Genomic DNA, 26,034 nt, shown 5'->3' on the forward strand with positions numbered 1-26,034 from the left:
CTTTTCTTCTTCATTTATATCCTCGGGCACGGCCAGCATCTCGAAGCGGTTGGATAGGGCGATCTGATATGCCTGTTTGTTGGCAGCATTCATTAGCTGCCTCCAGTCCAGCTTGGCTGACGAAGATGATCTTTTTGCATGCCGTAATTTGAGCTGCACCTTAGCCCGGATGAGGTAGTGATCAGATCCGCAATCAGGTCCCCTCATGGCACGAACGTCCATGAGTGATGAGCGAAATTTGGCATTGATCAAAATGTAGTCCAGGATTGCTGAGTCCTTGCCAGATGGATTTCGCCATGTAAGTTGATGTTTTTGAGGGTGCTGGAAATGGTCCTCTAGGCACCCCAGATCACAAATTGGTGATGGTCTCTTCTCCAATGGAGCCTTTCTCTTGTGGCCATTCCCAACCTTATGTTGTTTGGCATTACAAGAATGCAAAATAGGATTATCTACGAGATTTCTTTTCTTTTGTTGGATTACTGTTTCAAAACTTCTGTCAACTTTTTTATTCCACACTCCACCTTAAAATCTCATCCCTTATCTAGAACCTGGTTTCCAATAAATGTGCTAAGGCTGTTCAAGAGAAGAATAGTGCATATCATAATTGGCTTGTTTCCAAATCTTCAGTTTCATTTTCTGCCTACACCAAAGTTTGCAACAATTACAAAGCAGTTATTAATCAGTCCAAACAAGATATCAAAGAGGCTAAGAGAAGAAAACTTGCTTCTTCTCCAAACAGCAGCTGAGCATTCTAGTCTCTTGCCAAAGCTATTGACTGCAACTTTTGCCCACCTCTGTCGAATACATATGATTTCTATTGCCACTTCAGCCAAAGACAAAGTTGACCTGCTAGAGCATCCTACTTTTCTTCCAACTCGTGTGATGATTTTGGTAAACCACCTCCTACTATTCCTTGTATACTCCATTCAATGCCTCCAGTGGTTTTCCATCAAAAAGATGTCAGAAGGATTTTGATCAATCTTGATGCTAAGAAAGCTTCAGGTCCTGATGGTATTTCTCCACTTGTTCTCAAAACCTGTGCTCCTGAACTTACTCCTGTTCTGTGTCATCTTTATTCACTTTCTTATTTCAAAGGTGCTTTTCCTTCTGCTTGGAAATTTGTTCCTATCCAGCCAATTCCTAAAAATTGGGTGGGAGGGTGACAAATCACCCTCCCACCCAATTATCCTCCCATTGCAATTACATCAATTAACTGCCAACTCAAACTATCTAGAAACCTTCCATCTGATCAAAGATCACCAGTATGGTTCAGTATGGATTCTGTCAGTGTCGATCCACTGGTGATATTCTGGCTTACGTCACACATCTGTGGACAAATTCAATGGAAAAGTTTGGTGCAACCCAAGCAGTTGCTCTTGACATTTCAAAGGCTTTTGATCATTTTTGGCATAAAGGTCTTGTAAATATGCATCCATCTTATGGTTTGCCAACTGTTTTTTGCCAACAGTTTTCTCTCTGCAGCTCACTGCGGGTGATGGTAGATAGCTGTTTTCTAACTTCTCCACTAATGCTGGTGTTCCCCAAGGTTCGGTTCTTTCTCCCATTCTTTTCCTCTTATATATTAATGAACTTCTCCCATTGACTGGAAATCCTATCCACAGTTTTGCTGATGATGTCATATTACATTTCACCTTCCAGTTTGAGAAACCTTTGTCCTGCTCAAACAGCTCAACCTCTCTCGAATATCCACTACCAATTCCTCAAATGATGATCTCCAGGAAATTCGCCAGTGGGGAAAAGATAACTTAGTTGATTTTAATCGTTCTAAAACTCAGTTCTGTCTTATATCTCGCAAAAAGGAGGCAAGATCATATACAGTCGGTCCTCGTATAACATGTGTTTACATTACACGAATTCGATCATACACGATTTATAAATAGGGGAACGTTATCTTATTTAACACGAACCGAATTCGCTTATGCACGATTCGCCTTTGTGTTTACAAGAAATGGCAGTCGAACGTGGAATCACCCCAACTGAACGCAACACAATAGGAATGAAGAAGATTCTGAAAATGTATTTATGTGTGTTATATCAGTGAAGGGGAAACACATTTCACCATAATAACGTAAAAACCAACACAATTCCAGCTATCGGTATAATCGCAAATGCAATTAGATGGAGTTTACTACCAGTTTATAACAGATTCCACTAGCAGAAACGCAACTGTAAATTGTTTTTATTGTTTTATGGTAGTAACCCCCAGAAATGTGCTTTAGTAAAATGTGAGGTGTTAATAGTGTATCTCGGCCTTTACGGTGTTGTTTATTCAGTTGCTACAAGCGGGCAGCTTTGTTTATGTGTATCAAGCGTGCCTCCTCGTTTTGTAATTGTGCTTTATTCCCTAAAAATTAGTAAAATACTTAAAAGGTGTGAAAAGGAAGCGTTCTGGCTAAGACACTGCAGATTCAGAGAAAAAAAAAAAAAAAAAGCAATATCGATAAACAGAGGCGGACTGGATCAAAAATTCTTAACCGGGAAAATTTATAGTGGCCTCATACTATGGTTTATGGCCAAATTCACACTGGCCTCTGGCCCACCGTGGTTTCCCCCGTAAGGCTTCTGTCCGCCTCTGTCGATAGAGAAAAAATATGAAATTGTGAAACGCTTTGAGCGAAATGAAAGGCCATGTGATATTGCACGTGCTATAGAACTAAATTAGGCAACGCCGAGAATTACAAAGAATGCAGAGAAAATAAAAACAACTTTCATAGCAGGAACAACTCAGTGTAATTAAAATCCATTAGATTAAGACACAAGAATTGGAAGAGATGGAACAGCTGTCATCTGTTTGGATAGAAAATCAAACAAAAAGCAAGTTTGCTTACGATAGAAGCAAAAGCATTAGCAATATTTTATTACGACTTACGTATTATAATTTATACTTACGTATTATAAAATATGTAAGTATTTTATTACGACTATTTTATTTAATATAATAAATTTTTTACGAATGAAATACGTATTTTATTCGTAAAAAATACTTTTTTAGTATTAAAAAATACTAAAAATACTTTGTTATAATATTTTTATTACGTATTTTAATCGTTATAAAATACGTTAAGTATTTTATAACGATTAAAATTACCCGATTATTTATTGTTTGGTAATGTTTTGGTTCCAAATGTGTGTTCAATCTTGGGTGGTCGGCACCTAACCCTACTTTTCCCATAGGGCCTGTTATTTATATTGCACGATTTCGCATTGCAGCACGAAGGTTTCTAGGAACGCAACTATCGTGCTATACGAGGACAGACTGTATCTCTATTGGGGATTACCCTGACTTCTAATCTTTCTTGGCATAAGCACATTACAAATATTGTTTCCTCTGCATCTAAAAAACTGGGTTTTCTCTTTCTTTCTCGACATTACTTTTCATCCAAACAGCTGTGCGGTCTGTCACTCTGTACAAAACAGTGAGATTTTGGAAGTTAATTAATACTTAAGTGTCTGTAGATTTACCATTCATAACTTTCCACCACTGTTATACGATACGTTACATCCCGTTAGCTTAGTTTAGTATAGTATAGTACAGTATAGTATAGTATATAATATTATCAATTAATCAGCAAAATTTATTAATCTTGTTAAATTTAATTGTACTTTTTAACTAAATACATATCATATGTATTTAGTTAAAAAGTACAATTTAACTAAATTAGATTTTACAAACAACATAATTAATACATAATTTGATACTGAAGTTATATAATGGAATACAAGTTTAGGTTTATAATTTTGTACTGAAATTGAATCGAAATCATGACTCAGACCAGAGCAGCAAAGGAAAAGGCTCAAGCTAATGAGAGTGTGTGCTGTGGCTCAGGGGAGAACTGAGAGGGGGAGGGGAGCAGTTGCCCTCTGACTCACAGCCTTTTACTTTGAGCATGGCAAGCACAAATAACATATTCTGTTTTATAAATCAAGCCTAGAAGCATTAAAAATTGCATAACATTTTAAGATCGACTTATATGCTGATTATAAAATCCAAATCTTGCATTAAAGCATGTGCTTAGAGTAAAAAAGACTAATTAATAGAAAGAACGATAAATTAATGCTTTCTATAAAAGAAAAATTCAATTAAATATTAAAACTCATAATTACATTTACAATTTATTACACATATTTATTATATTTATAATTTATTACACATTTATTACATACTCAAACCCAAGAGTTTGTTAATTTTCTTCATCCAATGAAAATAGTCCTTGAAATTCATCAAGAGTTATGTTTTTAGAGTACTTCAAAAGTAAACTTTCAAGATTACAAATTTTTATACCCAGTGCATTTCCACATCAAGGTCTACAGAGAAACCAATTTTCAGTACATAATCAAACTGCCAACAAGGAATTGCTTGGCTATGCAATAAAAGTACACCATGTTTTTTTTTTTTTTTTTTTTATGTGAACCCCAAACACGAGAGGTATTAGAATCTATAGTACTTAGTACTGTGCTTGGGTTGGAGGTTGAGAAGATGAAAGAAGATATTTGTTGACATTGGACTTGAACTTCTGTAGATTGTAATTTTTAGGAAATACGTATGAAGGAAGGTTGTTCCAGAAAATGGCAGTTGAATGAATAAATGAGGAACATGAAAAGTTGGTTCTGTGGGTTTGAAGTTGGACAGTAAATGGATGTTGGCTGATGGCGACACATGTTCGGACTGTTTTGAAAGAGAGAGCGGGAATTATAGAAGCCAATTCAGAAGAACAGTGCTCATGGAAGTGTCTGTAGAAGAGGCATGCAGCAGAAACAGTGCATCTATGAGAAAGCGAGTGGAGAGACTCTGTTAGAGATGAATCATTAATTAAACTAACTGCCCTCTTCTGAATGGAATCAAGAAGCCTGAGAGAGGTTTTGGGGGCACCACCCCAGATGTGGGAACAATATTCCATGGCAGGGCGGATTTGCGATTTATACAGAGTGAGCAGCTGTTTGGAAGAAACGTAACGCCGAGAGCGAAAGAAAAAACCAAGTTTTTTAGATACAGAGGAAGCAATATTTGTAATGTGCTTGTGCCAAGAGAGATTAGAAGTCAGGGTAATCCCCAAAAGAGATATATCATTTTGCCTAGAAATCGGAGTGTCACTAAACATAAGCATAGGAGCAGAAGAATTCTTTTTGCGAGATATAAGACAAGACTGAGTTTTAGAAGGGCTGAAATCAACTAAGTTGTCTTTACCCCACTGGAGAATTACCCGAAGATCAGCATTTAAGGAATTGGTAGCAGATTTTCGAGAAGTTGAAGCTGATTGAGAAGGACAAGATTTCTCAAAATGGAAAGTGGAATGCAATGTGCTATCATCAGCAAAACTGTGGATAGGATTTCCAGTCAATGGAAGAAGGTCATTGATATACAAGAGTAAAAGAGTGGGGGAAAGAACTGAACCTTGGGGGACACCGGCATTAGTGGAGAAGTTAGAAGACAGAGAGCCATCTGCTATCACCCTCAGTGAGCGATCAGAGAGAAAACTGGATAACCAATTACTAAAAACAGTTGGCAAACCATAAGATGGAAGCTTGTTTAGAAGACCTTTATGCCAAACACGATCAAAAGCCTTTGAGATGTCAAGAGCAACTACTTGTGTTTCCCAAACCTTTCCATTGAATTAGTCCATAAATGGGTAACATAGTCAGAATATCACCAGTGGATCGACACTGACGGAATCCATACTGGCGATCGTTGATCAGACGGAAGGTTTCTAGGTAGTTTAAGAGTTGGCGGTTAATTGATTTCTCCATTACTTTAGAAAGAGTAGAAGTAATTGCAATGGGATGATAACTGGATGGGAGGGATTTGTCACCCTTTTTAGGAACTGGCTGGATATGAGCAAATTTCCAAGCAGAAGGAAAAACACCCTTGGAATAAGAAAGTGAAAAAAGGCGGCAAAGAATAGGAATAAGTTCAGGAGCACAGGTTTTGAGAACAAGTGGAGAAATACCATCGGGACCTGGAGCTTTCTTAGCATCAAGATTCATCAAAATTCTTCTGATATCCTTTTGACGGAAGACCACAGGAGGCATTGAATGGAGCGGGTTGGGAATGGTGGGAGGTGTTTTACCAAGATCATTAATACATGAGCTCGAAGAAAAATGGGATGCTAGCAGGTCAGCTTTATCCTTGATTGAGGTGACAACAGAACCATCTGGTTTGGACAGAGGTGGGAGCAGAGATGGGCAAAAGTTGCGGCCAATAGCTTTAGGAAGAGACCAGAATGCTCGGCTACCATTAGGGCAAGAATCAAGTTTTCTACTCTTAGCCTGTTCAAACTCTAGTTTGGACTGATTAATAACTGCTTTACAATTGTTGCGAGCTTTGGTGTAGGCAGAAAATGAAACTGAAGAATTAGAAACAAGCCAATTACGATGTGCAACATTCTTCTCTTGGACAGCCTTAGCACATTTATTGGAAAACCAAGGTTTAGATAAAGGACGAGATTTTAAAGTGGAGTGTGGGATAAAGGATTCCATTCCTGCAAGAATAATTTCACTGACACGATCTGAACAAACGTTGACATCAGAAGTTTTGAAACAGTAATCTGACCAAGGAAAAGAAGAAAAGAAGTCTCGCAGGTCATCCCATTTTGCATTCTTGTAATGCCAAACAACAAGAGGTTGGGAATAACCATGAGATAAAGGTTCTATTGGAGAAGAGACAATCACCAAGTTGTAATCTGAAGTGCCTAAAGGACCTCTCACTTCAACCTTGTACTTAGAAGGGTTGTGTGTGAGAAAAAGATCAAGCGTATTGGCTGTATGATTAGGATTGTTCGGTATTCTTGTAGGTAAATGAACAATCTGTGCTAGGTCATTAGTAATTGCAAAAGCCGCAGCATCTCGACCTGCTGGGTCGGTGTGACTAGAAAACGGAAGCCAGCTGGAGTTGTGAACATTAAAATCACCAAGGAAAATTACCTCGCTGTTAGGAAAGTTCGACTGGAGAAAGTCAAGGAGCTCCCAGTGATTAGTGGGGTTGGGAGAACGGTAGAGACAACAGATGAATTTGACACAATGAGGTAGAGAGATTTTAAGCCAGAGAAGATCAAAGAGAGGAGATTCCAAATTGCCAAGTCTCTGACAGGAAATATCAGAACGGACATATGCACAAGTACCACCTTTGAGGCGAAAGGAATCATACAGCGAATAATTTGGGCATCTGAGATGAGCAGTATTTGAATCAACCGATAACTGAGATTCTGTCAGAAAAAGTACATGGGGGTTTGGTAGACTGCAAGTGGAAATGGACATCGTTGAGATTATAATTGAGACCACATATATTTGTGAAATGAATTAGGAAGTCCTTGGAAGGTTTAAGGTTTAGATCTTTTCGCAGATAAGCTTGCTCTATTATTTTGACAGTTCATGGTGTATTCAATAGTAAGAAAAAGTGGGTGTTACATGCTGTATGAAGTAATGAAATTTTTGCATATGGCGTACATGTGGTAAGAATATACCCAGATCCTTGACATATGTGGCCTCGACAATGCTCCCCGCATACACACTACTCGGACTCCCTCCAGTCACTATCTGGCAGAGTAGAGGTAGCAAGATTATACACTAGCTGATCCGGAAGCCTCCTAGAGAGTTACCAATAGGTTCAGTCCGGTGTACTAACTAGCGGCCGGCCTGCGAACACCGTTTTAGAGCTGTACCCTCGAAATGTAAGGAATATTGGATCTCGCCACGACATTCATCATAACCTCAAAAGTCATCAATCATAGTGCATGATGGAAGAGATAGGGAAGGGTTGACCGGAACGTAGCTCTAGAGACTAAACATGGGTTCCACCACTTCAAGCCTCCAATAAGCAAAGTGGTGGTATTTCACCGGTTGATGAGAGTCATCTACCACCTAGTACTGCCTGGTAACATAGAGGGGCGGTGTTCCTCCATGTGGTGTGGGCGCCACACCTCGACCCCTGCTTACGTTGGTTCACACCTGGGTGGTCACCCACTATGTACTTGTGCATGGAGGTTATGCCCAGGATTACTAATAGTCCCAACATCGTGAAGGTGCAAGCAGAGGATTTGGCTGTCACAGACCGTTCGGACTTCGCCGAAATTGGGTCCACTTGACTTGAGTGTCACCCGAATATTAGTTCCATCAGCGTTTTAGACTCCCAGGTAGCAAGTACAGCTTGTCTGGCATATATTGTTATGGTATCTGAGAGAATGTCTGTGACAACCTCAAGGACCCATGTATGCATAATAGCATCAAAAAAAGAGCAATGGCACTTCTTCACCTATTTCTGTATGTTCTGACATCATGTGACCTTTTATAAAGGGATACTGTGTGTATATACCTGTGTTTTTTATAGTTTATTGTACAGTGTAATAAAATGCTACAATGTAAAACTTTTAAAAGAAAGAGAAAGAAATAATTAAATTAAAAAGTTCACAGTAGTTTAAAGTAATATACCACTACAAGGTGCACAAGATGACATTAAAAGAGGGATCGAATTATATAAAAATATATGGTGAAGCAAATTTTCATGGTGGAATATATACAGTAACATCCAATTTTCAATCAGGAGCCAAACACGCAACAAAGGATAACAGCCAAGAGCTATTTCTTGGTTCAACTCAGCTGCAGCCAGCTACATTGTCAAAGGTAAATATCATATTTCTCTTGGCATTCGCAAGTATTCTTATGCAATTTAAAGGTTTTCTCTAGATGCAGTTTTTTTTTTTTTTCCTTTTCTTTAAGTTAATTTAAGTTGGTTCACCAATGCAGAAGAGGTTGAAGAAGATTCCATAATATTTGGTTTGCTAAAGTAGTCCCAAATTTCTGAAATAAATTCTATATGACGAAGAATGCACAAAAGTGTTTTTGTTCATGTATTAATTTTTCATTGCTGTTGTGAATAAAAATAAACTATTTACCTTGAAACATAGTAAGTGGGTCCTAAAAGCTTCCTCATTCTATAAAAGGGAAAAAAAAAAAAAATCTATTAATTATTAAAATTAAACAGGTAACTAATCTTTAATTAATCCAAATTTTCTTCAAGGACAGCAATATATTTTTAATAAAAATAATCATACAATAAAAGAGAACATGAAACTTATTAAAAACAAGAGAATAATCTGCTGCACTCAACTGGGCCGAAAATATTGTTTCATAATATAAAATCTTTTCACTGTTATTCTTAATATTTATTATTAGCATTAGTATTAACAGAGGCAAATGATGCAAGGAAGCAAACTTATACAGCATATGCACATCGTCCCCTCTAATAATTTGTCTAATTCTTCTTTGAATTTGATGACACTACTCACTTCTATTACACCAGATGATGGCTTGTTCCAACAATCAATTGCTGAAAACAAAATTTCACATGTACATACTGCAGTCATCATTTTGCAATTTAAGTTTGTGTCTTCTTATATTTACTTTCAATTAGGTCTCCTTGCAGGTTTTTAAAGCACTGCAATTTCCAATATTCAAGATTTTCATGGTAACAGTACCCTTATTCCAAGAGATCCACATCATTCTTAAAACAAGGCTTTTAGATCTATATGCAGTACACAAAAAGTGGCCTAATTGTTGCCTTATACAATAAAATAATCACATCCTCATCCCTGCTGGAAAAACTGTAAATATTGACAAAATCCCATGAGCGGTCGCAGCAGCTTCTATGATTATCTCCCTGAATGCTTCGCATTATTTAGACTTTGCAGTTGATAAAAACGCAAGTTGTTTTCACTGAAAGGAATTTAAAAACTAAGACCACTGTAGCTGTCTTTACAAAACCAAAAAAAATCCCATCCTTTTAGCAATAGTAATATTTTGAAGTAGATCCCACATCAAACAACCAGCCACATGGTTCGGTCAATCTGTGTAAAGTTTAAATCCTCATTTACTAGCCCAATCTATATGCCAGTCTTCCTTCCTCCAGTCACATAGTTCCTTGAGAAGCAGTTGTGGCCACCAACAAATTTTTCCAACTGCATCAATCTTGTGCTATACAAGTGGCATCACAAAATATCATGCCCAAAAGTTCACTGATCCTATCCTTCCACCTAGTTGCAGGTCTTCCTTTAACAGCAGTTTTTGGAGTTGGTTGTTATGGTGTCTGTGGCATCAGATAATGTGGTGGTATGCCATTGCCTGCCACATGGCCAATTTTGAAAGGGGCTGGCTTTAATCATAGGAAGGGTCATCATGCATCCCACAAGATGTTCTTGAAGAGGAAAGGTGACTACAGCAGAGCCCCACTTAGGGCAGAGGGCTGATTACAACTGGTTTTTGCCTGGTTTCCAGAGGTCATCTATACAGATAATAAACAGATATTATTCATTAGATTCGCAGAAGTAGTTATTATATCTTCAATCAATGAATTTATTCATAAGGTGACACTATTATCCCTTTTTTTTCCTTCTTCAATGTCTAATTAATGTCCAATATTTCCAATTAATTATGTCGAATATATTTTAAAATACTTTTCTCCCAAACCATAAAGCATGCAATGTTTCCTTACCATAAACATATTTTTATGCTGATTCTTAACCCCAAATGAATACATTTCTTATATGTTTTAAAACATTTGTTCCTATATTTAAAATTTACACTCCTTTCATATGGCATTAACTGCTGCATAATTTTCTGTATTCTTCGAACGCACTAACTGTTAAACTGTTATTTTGATCTTAGAGCCTAAATATTTACCATACAGATATAATGTGTTTAATGAATCCTCTATATCTCTTCTTCTGTATGGCAAGATATACTTCCAGATTTTTATGCTTAAACCACCAAATTTTAATATAATTGAGAGCACATTTTAACACAGCCACTACACGCAGCACCAATTCTTTATAAATATACCTGTACAGTGTTCTAAATATTCTTCACAGTTATTTGGCCAATAGCACACACACACACACACACACACACACACACACACACACACACACACACACACACACACACACACACACACTATCATTTTTGCTTTCCCAGTTCATACCAAGTTTAGAGAATGTAAATCCATAGAGTTTTATTAAATATAAATAATCTTATTATCTTATGGTAGTAATTAATTGATAAGAAGATAATTACATTTACTGTTCATTTCAATTAATCACAGATAATGAAAAGAAATCATTTAATAAAAGTAATAAATCAAATGTGCTTAAATGTGACACACATTAACTAACTTATTTTATTTTTTTCATGAAATGAAAATACAGAAAAACTTGAGTTTTTGCAAAAATTACGAGATGGGGAAGCACCAAATCCAGTAAAAAAAGAGATTCTCCATCATAAATCTGAAGGGCTGACAATATTTAATGCTTTTTCACATCCATTACTTAAGGGTTTAATCTAATTTTTTAAAAATTCTTATATGAAAAACCTCCTTGTTCCCATTCTTTGCCCTCTTAGACAGTGATTTCACATCCTCAGCCTCTGCTGATTTAATCAAGCAGCAAATTCTACACAAACTAAAATTTCCCATCAAAACTATACTGAAAATTGGCATTCTCAGAGCATAAGGCCATCCCCCACCACCACAATAATGGCCAATGATCTCATACAGCTGTACCAAACAGGCAATGAATTATCAAATGAGATCTAAAGATTTTGGGGAGAGTTTTTCCTGGAGGATTGCTATTTTGATCCACTTTATGATAAAGAGGATTTTTACTTTAGAGGAATGTATGCTATGAAGCAATAATCTCTCAACCAAAACTTGAAAAGTTCGTATGTCATATTTAAATTTAACTCCTCCTTTACAAGCTTAATGGCATCAAAGTGGCCCTGTGGACATCATCAATTTAGCCTGGATTAATAATATAAAAATTGGGTAAAAGCAGAACCAAATTTCATCCTAGGATCAGATTTAACTCCTTTACAAGCTGAATGTCATCAAAGTGACCTCATGGACGCCATCAATTTAGCTTGAATTGAAAATGTACAAATTGGGTACAAATTCATTTGCTAATGATACGTGTCCACTATATACTAGGATATCAGATGGTTGCACCAGACCATAATTAAAAGCAACTCAGAAACAAAAGAAAAAGGTGAAAAAAGGCCATCCACCCAGCTATCCATCACAAGCAGTAAGTATCAAACCTAGCTATTAGAAGTAACAATTATAACATACAAGGGCATCTGGCAATGTGGGAGTTTGCACAACTATATAACACAAAAGAAAATCCAATGTTATGGAAAAACCAAGCTAAAGCATGGAATGACAGAATATCAATATCCAAGTATCCAATGAAGTACATCCACATTTTACCCCCCCCCCAACACCCCAGATATAGCTAATAAAAGCACCTATCAGGGGTCACACAAGACCCTCAAAAACTGTAGATCACATACTTCTTAAAAACAACGCCTGGGTGGGTTGTTGTTATATGCAAGCTATTGGCGCAAGAACAGCTTAGGCTATAATGCGCCTAGCCTAGGTAGGAGAGTTTTGTATATCAGCATTTTTTTTTACTTTATTTGTGGTTTATGGCAGAACCAAGACTTTGCTATATATATTTGTATAGCTTCTCTATAAAAGGTGTACTATTAATTTTATATGTTTTGAAAGTATCCAGTTAACTTAAGGAAGTAGAAAACTTCGGTTATATTTGGCCGGTCATCTAAAATTGTTTTAAGCTTTAGATTGTTTTGTTTATTCATTATTGATTGAAAGGCTCTTTGACGTTCTCTATGAAATTTTGGACAGTTTACCATGAAGTGTTGTATAGTCGGCGGAACTTGACAGTTTTGGCATTGAGGGGGGTCTTCACCTCTGAGTAGATAACAGTGAGCCATATGTGTATGCCCGATTCGCAATCGAGCGAGGATCACTTCTTCCTGTCTATTCGATTGGAAGCTAGTAGACCATGGTCGAAGTGTTTCTTTTATTAGGCGAAGTTTGTTGTTAGTCTGATCTAGCCAGTGTTTTTCCCATTGTTTTATACTGCTTTGGTGGATCAAGGACTTGTAATCTGTATATGGCATTGTATGAAAAGCATAATCAGATGTGGAAGCTTCTTTTGCTGCTTTGTCTGCTCTTTCGTTTCCAGTTATTCCTGTGTGGCCTGGGATCCAGCAGATTCTGATATTGTGATTTCTTTGTAATACCTTTGATACTGAAAATTGGATATGTTGTAGGATTGGGTGTCCTTTGGTATTTGCATTCTGTAAGGCAGTAACAGAGCTAAGCAAGTCCGTGAAAATAATGCTGTTTGCTATCTGTTTATGTTTGATTTGGTTTATAGCCATTGAAATGGCTTGTAATTCAGCAGTAAAAATACTGCATTCTTTTGGGAGTTGTTGGATGAAGGTACGATCCTCAAAATGAATTGCAGCGCCTACACAAGTCTCTGATTTAGACCCATCTGTATATATGAAAGTGTGATGTGGATATTGTTCTTTGTATGCTGCATATAACTACTGGTAGTTTTTTCTGGATAGAGTGTTTTTCCCCCAGGTTTGAAAATACATATCATATATGGGTTGAACTATGCACCATGGTGGAATGGTCTGTGTAATTGCGGTAGCTACGTTGTCATAATCAAGCTCTCGGCTTAGTAGTAAATCTTTCAGACGGATGTTGGCAGGTCGATTCATCCGTGGATGGGCTTGGTATATGTTTTCCCAGTTATATGAAAACAGAAAATCTCTATTTGGATGATCACTGATAGATTTTATCTTGACGGCATAGTGCAATAACAGGTTCTGTCGTCTAAGCTGTAATGAAGGTTCATGGGCTTCTGCATAAAGGCTTTGTATAGGTGAAGTTCGAAAAGCGCCGAGTGCTATACGGAGTGCATTGTGGTGTATGGGGTCTAACCATCTCAAAGCACTTGGTTTAGCTGAGTCATAAACAGCTGCTCCATAATCTAGTTTGGCACGAACTATAGATCGATAAAGTTTGAGAAGTGTATATCGATCTGCTCCCCAAGTTGTTGCGGAAAGAACTTTGAGAATGTTTAATTTCTTTAAGCAAGAAAGCCTGAGTTGTTTAATGTGATCAAGGAATGTTAGTTTCTTATCCAAAAGAAGTCCTAAGAATCTTATGCATGGTACTACTGGGATATGTCCGTCAAGTTTCAATTCAGGATCAGGGTGTAGGTTTCGTTTTCTACAGAAGTGTATACACGCAGTTTTTTGTGTGGAAATCCGGAAGCCATTTGTTTGAGCCCATTTGCTTATTTTGTTTACTGTTCCTTGTAGCTGCCGTTCTATACTTCGCATATTCTGAGAGTGATAGGAAATGCTGAAATCGTCAAAGCTGCGTCAATGATTCTTGGAATTTGCTCAGTTATTGTATTTATTTTAATAGCAAACAGGGTCGTGCTAAGCACAGACCCCTGAGGCACTCCTTCTTGGATGAAAACCTTTGAAAGGATTGTCTGCAGCCTAACTTGGAATGTCCTGTGTTGCAAGAAATTTTGGATATATTTAGGAAGATGTCCACGTAAACCAAGGAGGTATAGGTTTTGAAGGATTCCATAACGCCATGCCGTATCGTAAGCCTCTTCTGTATCAAAGCAGATCATGACGTGATGTTCCTTTCGGATGAAGGCGTTCCGTATACTGTTTTCTAATTTTATAAGTAGGTCTAGTGTTGAGCGATTTTTCCTGAAACCATGCTGTGCCGAGTCGAGAAGATTATTACTGTTCAAATACCACATTAAACGAGCGTTGATTTTTTCCATAACTTTGCCTAGGCAACTTGTTAAAGCAATTGGACAGTAGTGCGCGGATTAGAAAGATCCTTTCCCCGTTTTGGGAAGGCCAGAATTATTGCATGATGCCAACTATCTGGAAACTGGTTTTCTAGAAAGATTTTGTTGAACAGTTCAAGTAATGCCATTTGGGATTGGTGGTCAAGTTCCTTTATCATCATGTAGTGAATTTGGTCTGGTCCTACAGCGCTTTGCTTTGTGTGCGACAGAGCTGTTCTTAATTCATGGAAATTTAACGGAAGGTTGTACTGTTCGTCATTTCTTGTGGAAATCAGTTTGTGTTTTTCTATTCTTGCCTTGTATATTTGAAAATTAGGAGTATATGATGTTGTTGCTGATATTTTGGCAAAGGTTTCGCCCAGTGCATTGGCTATTTCTGAAGGCTGTGCTGTGATTTGTCCATTCCAGTTTAGGATTGGAGGTGGATTAGTCTGGTATCTGCCATTCATTTTGCTGATTTTATTCCAGACAGTTTGAGATGGTGTGGAACTTGTTAAAGTGGATGCAAATTTTATCCAGGATGCTTTGCTACTGGCTCTTCTAACATACCTGGCTCCCGCCGTGCCTTTTTGAATAATACTAGGTTCACTGTAGTGGGACATCTTCGGAAATTATTCCAGGTTTTATTTCTCTCTCTTTTAGCGTGTGAACATTCTTCATTCCACCATGGTTTTGGATGTGTTGGAAGGTGTGGTGATGTTTTTGGAATAGTCTGCTCAGCAGCTTGGATTAGTTTATTTGTTACATATTGTACTGCTGCATCTAACAGTTTTTGCTTGATAATATCTGCATCTAATTTTACAATGGATTTATACTTTTCCCAATCCGCTTCATTAACTTTCCATTTGGGATTTCTACGTGACTGACATGTGGTTCCTGATATCATGGAAATGATTATTGGATAGTGATCACTGCTGAGAGGATCTCTGTGTACAGACCAATCAAGTATTGGAAATAATGTTGGGGAGCATAATGATAGGTCGATGGCTGTGCTGCTTCCGGATGGAAGATGCATGTATGTATGTGTGCCATCATTCAACAGGGTTAAGTCATTCTGTTCTATCCATTTTTCGATCTGTTTTCCTCTCCGGTCTACGGCTGTGTTTCCCCACATAGGACTGTGTCCGTTGAGGTCTCCCAGTATACAGAAGGGTGGAGGTAACTGAGTTAATATATCTTCCAAGTCTTGTTGTTGTAATTCTTGGTTTGGGGGAACGTAAATTGTTATAATGGTTATGAGAGATTTAATGGCTATGCGTACTGCAACTGTCTCAAGGGTTGTGTTTAGTGGAAGAACTTGGGAAGGAATGTGTGAATTTACCAAAATTGCCACACCACCTTGGGTTGTGCCGCCTGTTACTCTGTCTTTACGGTATGTGATATAGTTCTTTACTGTGGGAGAGTCTTGAGGTCTGAGATATGTTTCTTGCAGGCAAAGACACAGCGGGGTATGCCGTGCAATCAGATCATATATATCATGTATATTATTACGGAAACCTCTGCAGTTCCATTGGATTATAATCCCCCCCATTATTTGGTTTTGGAGAAAGTGTCAGACTGTTTCTTAGCTGTTGCTTTAAGCTTTTCGAGTTTATGTTTTTCCTTTGGAAAATATGGTTTGCCGGTATCCATCTCTTCTTCCGCGAAAATCTCTAGTACTGATTCCTCTGCTTGATTTGTTAATTCTGTATCCATTTGTTCCGTTGGCTTCCGGCTTATGATATTACGTTTTTCTGTGGCTTTTGTTTCTGAGTGTTTTGCATTTGGAGGTACAGATAGTGGTGTGTTTGTGACTTTCTCTTTTTGTTTTGGCTGGGATGTGATAAGTAGACCTCGTGCCCAATCCGAAATAGACTTCTTTGGGGGAATCGTGAAATCTGTTTGCGTCTCTATTGTACCCCGATTCTTTATGACCTGTGCATAGGAAGGTCTGTTTAAAATAGTCGGCAGTACAGTTCTCTTAGCTTCTTGGTATGTGACGGAGTGTTCTACTTTATATCGTTGAATCTGCTTTTCTCTTTTCCAGAATTCGCAGTTCTTAGAATAGGCGGAATGATCCCCCTTACAATTTGGACACTTCGGTTGCTCGGCTGGACAGTTCTGATTGGTATGATCTTGAGATCCACAGTTGGAACAGATACGAACTCCACGGCATGCCATTTGTGAATGACCATACTTTTGGCATTTAAAGCAGCGGAGAGGATTCGGAATGTATGGTCTGATGTTACAGTTTAGATATCCGGCCTTTACTGATGTAGGTGGTTTGGGAGTGTTAAAGGTCAGTATCAAATTTCTAGTTGGAGTAAGTATACCATCTCTAGTTACATTAATCCTTCTCACAGCAATGACACCTTGATCTTCTAGCTCATTTTTAATTTCTTCTTCTGAGACACTAATAAGGTCCCATTCAGAAATGACTCCTTTTGATGTATTTAGGCTGTTATGGGGAGAGACTGCTACTGGGATCCCTCCAAAAGTTCTCATCTGAAGCAGTCTTTCTGCATGTTTGCACTGGCTGTCTCGACTAAAATGTCGCCTGATTTCAGTCTCTTGACATTTTTTGGTGTTCCAGCTACACTTTCTAGGCATTTTTGGATTACAAATGGCGACAGTTTTCCCAATGGCTGTTCTGATGTTGAATGGAGGACTAGAAAGGTAGGTGCATGAAGCGATGTTATGTCCTTTTTTTGTCTTTTGGTAACATTTGTCTCATTATCCTCATTTTTCCGACTCATTTTTGAGTCGGATCTTTGGGATCTGTGGTTGTGATATTTGGATCATTCATGTTTGCTCCTTTTAGCCCTGGGAGTGAGAGCTTTTCCTCCCAGGTTTCCGGCCCTGCCACGGGGAGGCAGGAGCGGTGCCACCTAGTGACCAAGCGGAAGTTGATTAGTAGTTAGTAGAACTAGAAAATAAAAGAAAGGTGTCTTTCCTTTCTTAGGATTCTCTGTGCTGGTACTTTTCAGCAACTATATATATATATGTACAATAGAGAATTTTCTTTAAACTCTATAAATGTGACTCACTATCACTTTAGAAATCGCTTTATAATCGCAGAGATATCGCCTGATCACTAGAAACGCTTGGCACTCGGGGCCGCCTGGGTCGGAAAGAACATTTGTGACCAGGCTAGACACTAACACAAGAATTTCAGCTCTTCAAATTCTTATACTGGAAAGTTGATGTTGTTGTTATTTGGCTTTTAGGAGCATTAGCAACTAAGGCCATATTGCTCTGGGGATATGCGGTGGTCACGGGCTCGAACCCCGATTTAATCAAGGAGTGTGTGCTACGCACTGCCGCTCCTGCCAACCTGGCTACAGAGGCACCTCATATTGGAAAGAACTGGACTACAGCCATGCATAAGGCAAATGTGGACCAAACATTCATCATACTCACGAGAAGTCACATCTAACCCTCAACATTGGAGCACTGTACTTAACCCACAAATATGGACATTTGGATTTAAAGTAAAAATATTCCAAAACACAGATGCTCAAGACAATACCAGAAAAAGATTGGAATGAAAAACAAATTCTGAAAAGCCTCTAAGGTTTTCCTCCAGAACATCTGAAGTATCGAAAACAAGCTTCATTCACCACAGAATTTCCTTATTACTTTTTTGTCTCACTGGTTCTCACTGGTGAACTTGGTTCACCTCCGAAAAGCAGGTAATACATCTTAGTGGGTGTGCGGCCTACAACATCACCTCAAATGAGAGAGAGCATAAGCAAGGAGGCATCCTTATTTACTCTTACAAGAGTGTAAAAATACATTACATCACTAGAAGCAAATATGAGAATTTTCAAGCTTTGAACATTGTGTTCAAATAAAGATTGACAAATACAAATTGTGCTCATCTATCTTCTACCAGAGCACATGACATGAGAATAGAGCTTGCATGTTGGATATCACTGCATATGAGGCATTCACTCCCAACCATAATAGTAAGAAACTTTAACATGCCAGTGTACCTACCCATAAGAGGAACTCAAAACCTTGATTTATTCTTCCACAATATGGATAAAATATCTATATATATAAAATGCTTAGGTATGCTGGCCAAAATTTTCCAACTGCTAATTGTTGCCAGCACCTGTTCACGTGGTTCACCTCGCATGACCACCATACCGGGCATTCTTTATTAATTTTTGTACTAACATTTTTCGACTGAAGAAAGGCAACCTATGCCTGCAAGTTATCGATGTATGTTTATTTTATCTGTCTTCAATTTCAATGAACCGTTCTAAGTTTTAAGAAGTGTAAAAATGACTGAAACAGTGTGTAAGAATTTTGAGAAAATGGAGAAGAAATGCTAATGAAACACTAGAGAGGTCTAACAGAGTAAGAGACTGAAACGAAACTCGATGACTATGAAGACGGACAGAAAACATTAAAGAAAGAGAAGCAAGATTGGAAATGAGAAGATGGGTGAAACGCCATAGGACTAATCAAATAGAAGTACCGGACGCAAATAATCAACAAGCTGTAATCAATGTGGAAGAGCATGACATAGGAAATGTGTGTTACAACTGTGAGTATTGCAATGCAAGATATTGGGGACATGAGTTAAACATATCGAATAAATACACTAAATGCTGTCATGATGGAAAGGTTTCACTTGACCCACTGTCTGAGATGCCTACTCTATTACGAGAGCTGCTTACATGGGATACATGTGAAGCAAATAACTACAGAGAATATATACGAGAGTACAACTCAGCAATTGGCATTCGCATCAATGGGCACAGAGATTAAATCACTGCCTGGAAATGGTCCATAATACACTGCCAGATTTACCATTTGGTCTCACCGATATATCCAAAAGAGGAAAATAGACTGTTATGGGGAGAGACTGCTACTGGGATCCCTCCAAATCTGAAGCAGTCTTTCTGCATGTTTGCACTGGCTGTCTCGACTAAAATGTCGCCTGATTTCAGTCTCTTGACATTTTTTGGTGTTCAGGATATGGACAACTTGAAGCAACAACAAAACAGCTTGAAAAACAATCAAACCAAGGGTGTATGGCTGAAGTAATGAAACAATTGGACAAGATGGTTAAGAGACAATATAATGCACCTATATCCAAAATGGAGGTTGCTGAAATATTTGTTGGAGAAGACAGGGAACCACCTATAAATAGAGACATATGCATATATTTCACAGGTGACTGCTGTAGAATTATATCACTGCTAAACAAGAATAGTGAAGACTGAAGGATCCAGATTAAAGTATTTACACCATAATCAGAAAGATGGTGTATGTTATGCTGGGTACATCTAGTTTCTCTAAAAGATTAATTTATGCCAGTTCATTTCTGATTACTCTCTCATCACCCTACGTATCTTTGGAAATGCCAGCAACAACAAGGAGAAACAAGGAAAAAACCAACATCATCACTCTGGAAAATTTAACACACGCCAAATCTTTCTGAAATTATTTCTCTTCCTCACAGCCAAAGGACAGTACACAAAACTGAGGCGAGGCTGCTACACTCCAACTATGCCCTTCTCAAAAGCCTGTAGTGGATGTTCCTGTTCAATATAGTAAATCTTGTGAAACAGCTCAGCACAGATAGAGCAACTGTGTGCAAAAAAAACCCCCCTACAGAATTGCCATTTTCCAGCAAACTTACCAGCTTATGGAGCACCTGTTGACAATTTGGTGTGTTGCTATAGCTCCCATGATCATTTTGTATATATTCCACTCTGCAATATGATTTTTTTTTCACATGTAATTATTTATTTTTAACTTTGGCACTAACATCTACTGCTATACATGGGTGAATATGTATACTTCAAATAGAGTATTATATATATTTTTGGTGTATGTCAAAAAAGTTTTGTTAGCATTCACTGAAATATTCCCTAACACTAACCATCCATGCAAAGCTGCAATTTTCAAGATAATAAAGAAGTTTCACGAGCATGGATCAGTTGGAAATAAAGAACACGAAAGTAAGAACATTCTTACACATGAATTTCATCATGAAAATTCATTCTTACAAATGAAACTTCAGACAAGTCATTTTGTGATCTACAAACTCTAAAATCTCTATGGAAGCTCAGCTTGGCAGAGGACCAGAGAGCCATCTGCCAAGCAAACGAGGAATATGAGACCCAACTAGAGCCCCCTTTCACAGCCAACGAACTACAAGAAGCAGTATCACAAACCAAGAACAAAAAGTGCCCTGGCCCCAATCTCATCGAGCCGGAAATGGTCAAGAAAGCAGCGGAAGTTATGCCGGACCTCCTGCCCTAACTGTACAACACCTGTATCAAAGAGGGCCAGTTCCCCACCAGCTGGAGGACGGCCAATCTAAAACTGATCCTCAAAAATCCAAACAGACACCAGGAAAATCCCAAATCATACAGACCCATAGCCTTATTGTCGACACTCAGCAAGCTTTACGAAAGATTATTACATAAAAGGATCCACAACCACTATAATGAAGCAAACCTGAATTCACCCAAGCAATACGGCTTCAAATCGGGATCTTCGACCATAGATGGCATCCAAGGCCTAAACCAAGAAATATTTCCTGGTCATAGCCGTCAACTTTGCTGGGGTGTGTTCGACACCCTCTGGTGGTGGCTGAGTGTCCTTGGCAGGCTCAGGGCAGCGAGAACACCAAGCAATTTGTACAGGAGCATCAAATTTAAGGGTAAGGGGTACATTATATGGAAGCTGTCGTGAAGTATTGAAATTGAGATTATATTTTTCTGCTTGTACTTTATGTGCCTGGAAACTTGGCTCAAATGCAGTTAGCTGAGATAGTTTCAAATGTTTCAACTAATGTATTAGAAATTTCGAGAGGACTGCAGATTTCTTTGCCTTTTAGAAGTATTATCGGAGTGGTTATGGGAGGATATTTTCCATTAATTTTTCGAACTTTAGTCCAAACGGTTCTGATATTTGTGGTTCTCTTTATAGTGGAGGCATATTTGGACCATGTCTCTTTTTTGCTTATTCGTTGTATATGACGAGATTTAACTCTAGCTTTCTTGAACTGTATGAGATCAGCTGTCGTTGAGTATTTACGAAATAAGTTCCAGTATCTATTCTTCTCTTTTTTTGGCACTGATACAGGCTTCATTCCAACATATTTTTGGGTGTGGGCAGGTTTTCCTGGATGATCTGGGTATACCGGTTTCTGCAGCTGCTATTATTTGCTGAGTTATGTAAGTTACGGCAGAGTCAATGGTGAGAGTTTCAATGGTCTGACTATCTAGATGTGCCAGTTTTTATTTTAGTTTGAGGAGGAGAGTTAGTCGACAGTGTGCATATTACTGGAAAGTGGTCACTATTACGAAGGTTATAAGTGACCGCCCAATCAATAAGCAGAAAGAGGTTTGGCGAGCATATTGAAAGATCAATTGCAGAAGTTGACCTTGAGGAAATATGCAAGTACGTGTGAGTCCCATTGTTTAATAATGTTAAGTTGTGCCTTTCAAAAAATTTTTCAATTAATTGACCTCTTATCAAGGTGCGAGGAACCCCATATGGGGTTCCGCGCACCTTGAAAAGGGATGATTGCCCACTCCAGTCACCCAAGATACAGAAAGGTGATGGCGGCTGGGTAACTAAATCATCCAAATCTGCTAAGGTGTATGAATAATTGGGCAAAAGGTATAAGGAAACAACTGTTACGCTATCTCAACCATAACTCTAGCAGTGATTGCTTCTAAAGTTGTTTGCAGTGGGACAGGTCTGAAAGGAGTTCTGTAGTTTACTAGCAATGTCACACCTCCACGTGCTGTATTAGAGTCGTTCCTATCCTTTCTAAACATTATATGATATTTATACTCAAATATTTTAGGGGTCAGGTTTGTTTCCTGTAGACAAAGAACAGCAGGCTTATATTCGGTCATAAACATCGTCTAAGTTAGCTCGGAGTCCGCGACAATTCCATTGAATGATTCTATGCATTATTGAGGATTATCGGGTGTGTCTGCTTGCTTATGGGATGTGGTTTGCTTGTGCCTGTCTAGTTGTTGTTTTTTTCCTTTTTGGGAAATTTGGTCTAGTGACGTCCATGTCCTCCTCTTCTGCATGAAGTTCAAGAAGTGAATTTCGGTGTGAATTTCTATCTATGTGCATGGTATCAGTACTCCATTTTTGATCATTTCTTTCAGAGCTTGTTTGATTAACTAGCTGTTGTACAGCATTTTTATCTGGAGGTATTGTCAATGGTGTATTTACCGAATGAGTTGACTGCTGTTGGGTAGGCTGTTCTTTTAATGTAGAGAGGACTGACCTTGCCCAATCAGAAATTGAGATGCTTGGCGGAACTGAACAATCTGTTTGTACTGTTATGGATTGTTGCTTTTTAACAACTGAAGAACAAGATGGCAATTTATTAGAAATCGAAAAATGTCTTTTTGCTTCTTGGTATGGCACCTTGTGTTCCACTTTGTACTTTTGTATATTCTTTTCTGTCTGTCACTGGATGCACTCCTTTGAAAATGCTGAATGAATTCCCTTACAGTTTGGGCAGCATTGCATTTCAGTGGTGCAGTCTGTGTGAACATGCTGTTTCGAACCACAGGAGGCACAAGTGGTTACACCCCTGCAGACTGCTTGAGAGTGTCCAAATTTTTGGCATTTAAAACATTGGACTGGGTTTGGAATATAAGGTCAAATTTTGCACCTTAAATATCCAGCTTTAACAGTTGTTGGTAAAATTGGCGTTAAATGTAAGAATAACCGTTCGGATAGGAGTAAGAACCCCCATCTTTCTTAATGACTATCCTTTTGGCATTTATTACATTTTGATCGCGCAATTCCTGAATGATCTCCTACTCAGATACATTAAGGAAATCCCACCAAAAGTCGATGTTTTTAATAGTCTTTCTGAGTGATTATTCTTACTCATCTCCACTAGAAGGTCTCCAGATTTTAATCTCCTAACCATTTTTGGAGGTCCCACCACATTTTCAAGACATTTCTGAATTAAGAATGGGGAGAGCTTACTCAAAGGATTGTCAGGGGTTACTCTTCCTACTTTTTTCTGCCGTTTTGCATTACATACATTTAAGTCATCTCTGTTTGAGAGATCTGGATCATGAGATCCATAAGTGGCATGTCTGTTTATGTACATCATTACTCCTTTTTGCCCCAGGAGAGTGGTTTTCTTCTCCCAGGTTTCCAGTCTCACCACGTGGAGGTAGGAGCAGTGCCACCAGTGACCAAGCGGTTTAGAAAGTTAGTTAGGTTACTACGGATTATATAAATATATATACAAGGAAAGAAAGGTGTATTAGCATTAGTAGAGGCATATGATGCAAGAAAGCAAGCTTATTCAGCATCAGCCAAAAAAAAAAAAAAAAACACACACACCACTCCCATGTCACCCCTCCGTTCGTTCGAAATACCTGTCCAGTTGAGCCTTAAATTTGTTTAGGCTATCAACTTCAACAACAAGTGACGGAAGTCGGTTCCACCAACCAACCCCCCGCTGGCCAAAGGCAAATTTCCGCACATCTATCCGACATCCGTCCTTCCTCAATTTGAATTTATGCCCTCTGAGGTGATTATTTTGAGCAAGATGAAGAATCCCATTGGCATTGAGCATGCTCAAACCATTCAAAGCCTTATACACCTCTATCAGATCACCTCGCCGGTGCCTAGTCTCCAGACTCTGTAATTTGCAAAACTTAAGCCTTTCTTCGTAAGAGCAACCCTTTGTTCCATTCACTAATCTTGCTGCCGTTCTCTGTACCCGTTCCAGCAGCTCTACATACTTCTTGAAATGAGGCCTCCAGACCTGTATACAGTACTCAAGATGTGGCCTAACCATTGCCTTATACAAGGGAATAATCACCTCCTTATCCCTGCTAGAAAAATTCCTGTATATCATTGACAAGACACCATGAGCTACTCTTGCAGCTTGTCTGCACTGCTCAGAGAACTTCATATCCACCTGCACAATTACCCCCAGGTCCTTTTCATTCTCCACCACTGTCAGTGTAGTACCGCAGAGTTGATATGTTGCTCTGGGGTTACTGTTTCCCATATGTAGTACTTTACATTTGTCAATGTTAAACTTCATTTGCCACCTCTCAGCCCATCTGTTCAACTTTTCCAGATCCTGTTGCAGCAGCATAGCGTCAGTAGTGTCCTTAACAACCCTGCCAACTTTGTATCATCTGCAAACTTGGACATTAAACTTGATATCCCATCATCAATATCATTCATAAACACCGAAAACAACAACGGACCCAACACTGAACCCTGAGGAACTCCACTAATAACATTAGTCCACGTTGAGCAGTGTCCATTGATTACCACTCTCTGTCTTCTGCCACTCAACCATCCCCTTATCCATAGCAGCAATTTGCCTCCAATGCCACACTGCTCCAATTTGTTCAGCAGTCTTCCGTGTGCAACAGTTTCAAAAGCCTTTCTAAGATCCAAATATATGATATCAAAGTTACTCCCTGCATCCAGTTCCTTTGTGACCACATCATAGCATCCAATCAAATTGGTCAGGCAAGACCTGCCCTTAACAAAACCATGCTGTGTCTGAGCTATAACTGAATTCTTGTCTAGATGATCCTGCAGTGCTTCTTTAACCAGTGCCTCCATTAATTTACCTGGAACAGAAGTTAAACTAACAGGTCTATAATTACTTGTGTTAGCCTTTGATCCTCCTTTGTGAATTGGGGTTACATTTGCACTTCTCCAGTCTATGGGTACCTCCCCCGAGTCCAAAGAAGCTCTCATAATTATGGCTAGGGGTTTGCTTACTTCCTTTGCTGCCTCCTTTAACATAACTGGATAGATCCCATCCACCCCAGGTGCTTTTTTTATGTTTATCCTCAACAATCTCTCCTCCACTTTCCTCTCAGTTATTACAAAATCATCCAGCTCACTGCCAATGTTTACTTTACCTCTCCTTCCTGTATAACTCCTCATGCGTGAATGTAGATGCAAAATACTCGTTTAGATTGTTAGCCACCTGAGCAGGATCCTCAACTGTTGAACCATCAATATCCAGTGGACCAATCTCATTCATCCCTTTCCTTCTTGAGTTTAAATAGGTAAAGAACTCTTTTCTGTTTTTCTTTGCATCCTTTGCCAAGGATTTTTTGTAGTCTGCCTTTTCCTGCCTAATCTCCTTTGTGACTTGGTTACAGACCAACTTATATCTATCATAGGCTTCCATGTCACCCATTAATTTGTATGTATCCAATGCATTTTTCTTCTCTGCCACATGTCTCATTAGTTCATCTGACAACCATTTAGGCCTAAACCTTGAACAATATTTCTTAGTTGGTATGTAAAACCTGGTAGCCTCCAAGATTAGTTCCTTGAA

General features: G+C 38.6%; 1 protein-coding gene across 1 annotated transcript in view; it reads right to left on the minus strand.

The window, feature by feature from the left end:
• eIF3l (eukaryotic translation initiation factor 3 subunit l) overlaps positions 1–26,034 on the minus strand; it is a 425,669-nt gene that overhangs the window by 37,105 nt on the left and 362,530 nt on the right. The window contains exon 16 of the mRNA XM_090377051.1: positions 8,907–8,945. Within this exon, the coding sequence (XP_090233177.1) occupies positions 8,907–8,945 (39 nt within the window). The remainder of the gene's footprint in view (positions 1–8,906; positions 8,946–26,034) is intronic.

The sequence above is a fragment of the Mastigoproctus giganteus genome, chromosome 7 (genome assembly GCF_048544385.1).
Source record: "Mastigoproctus giganteus isolate SK-2022 chromosome 7, ASM4854438v1, whole genome shotgun sequence".
Lineage (NCBI taxonomy): Eukaryota > Metazoa > Arthropoda > Arachnida > Uropygi > Thelyphonidae > Mastigoproctus > Mastigoproctus giganteus.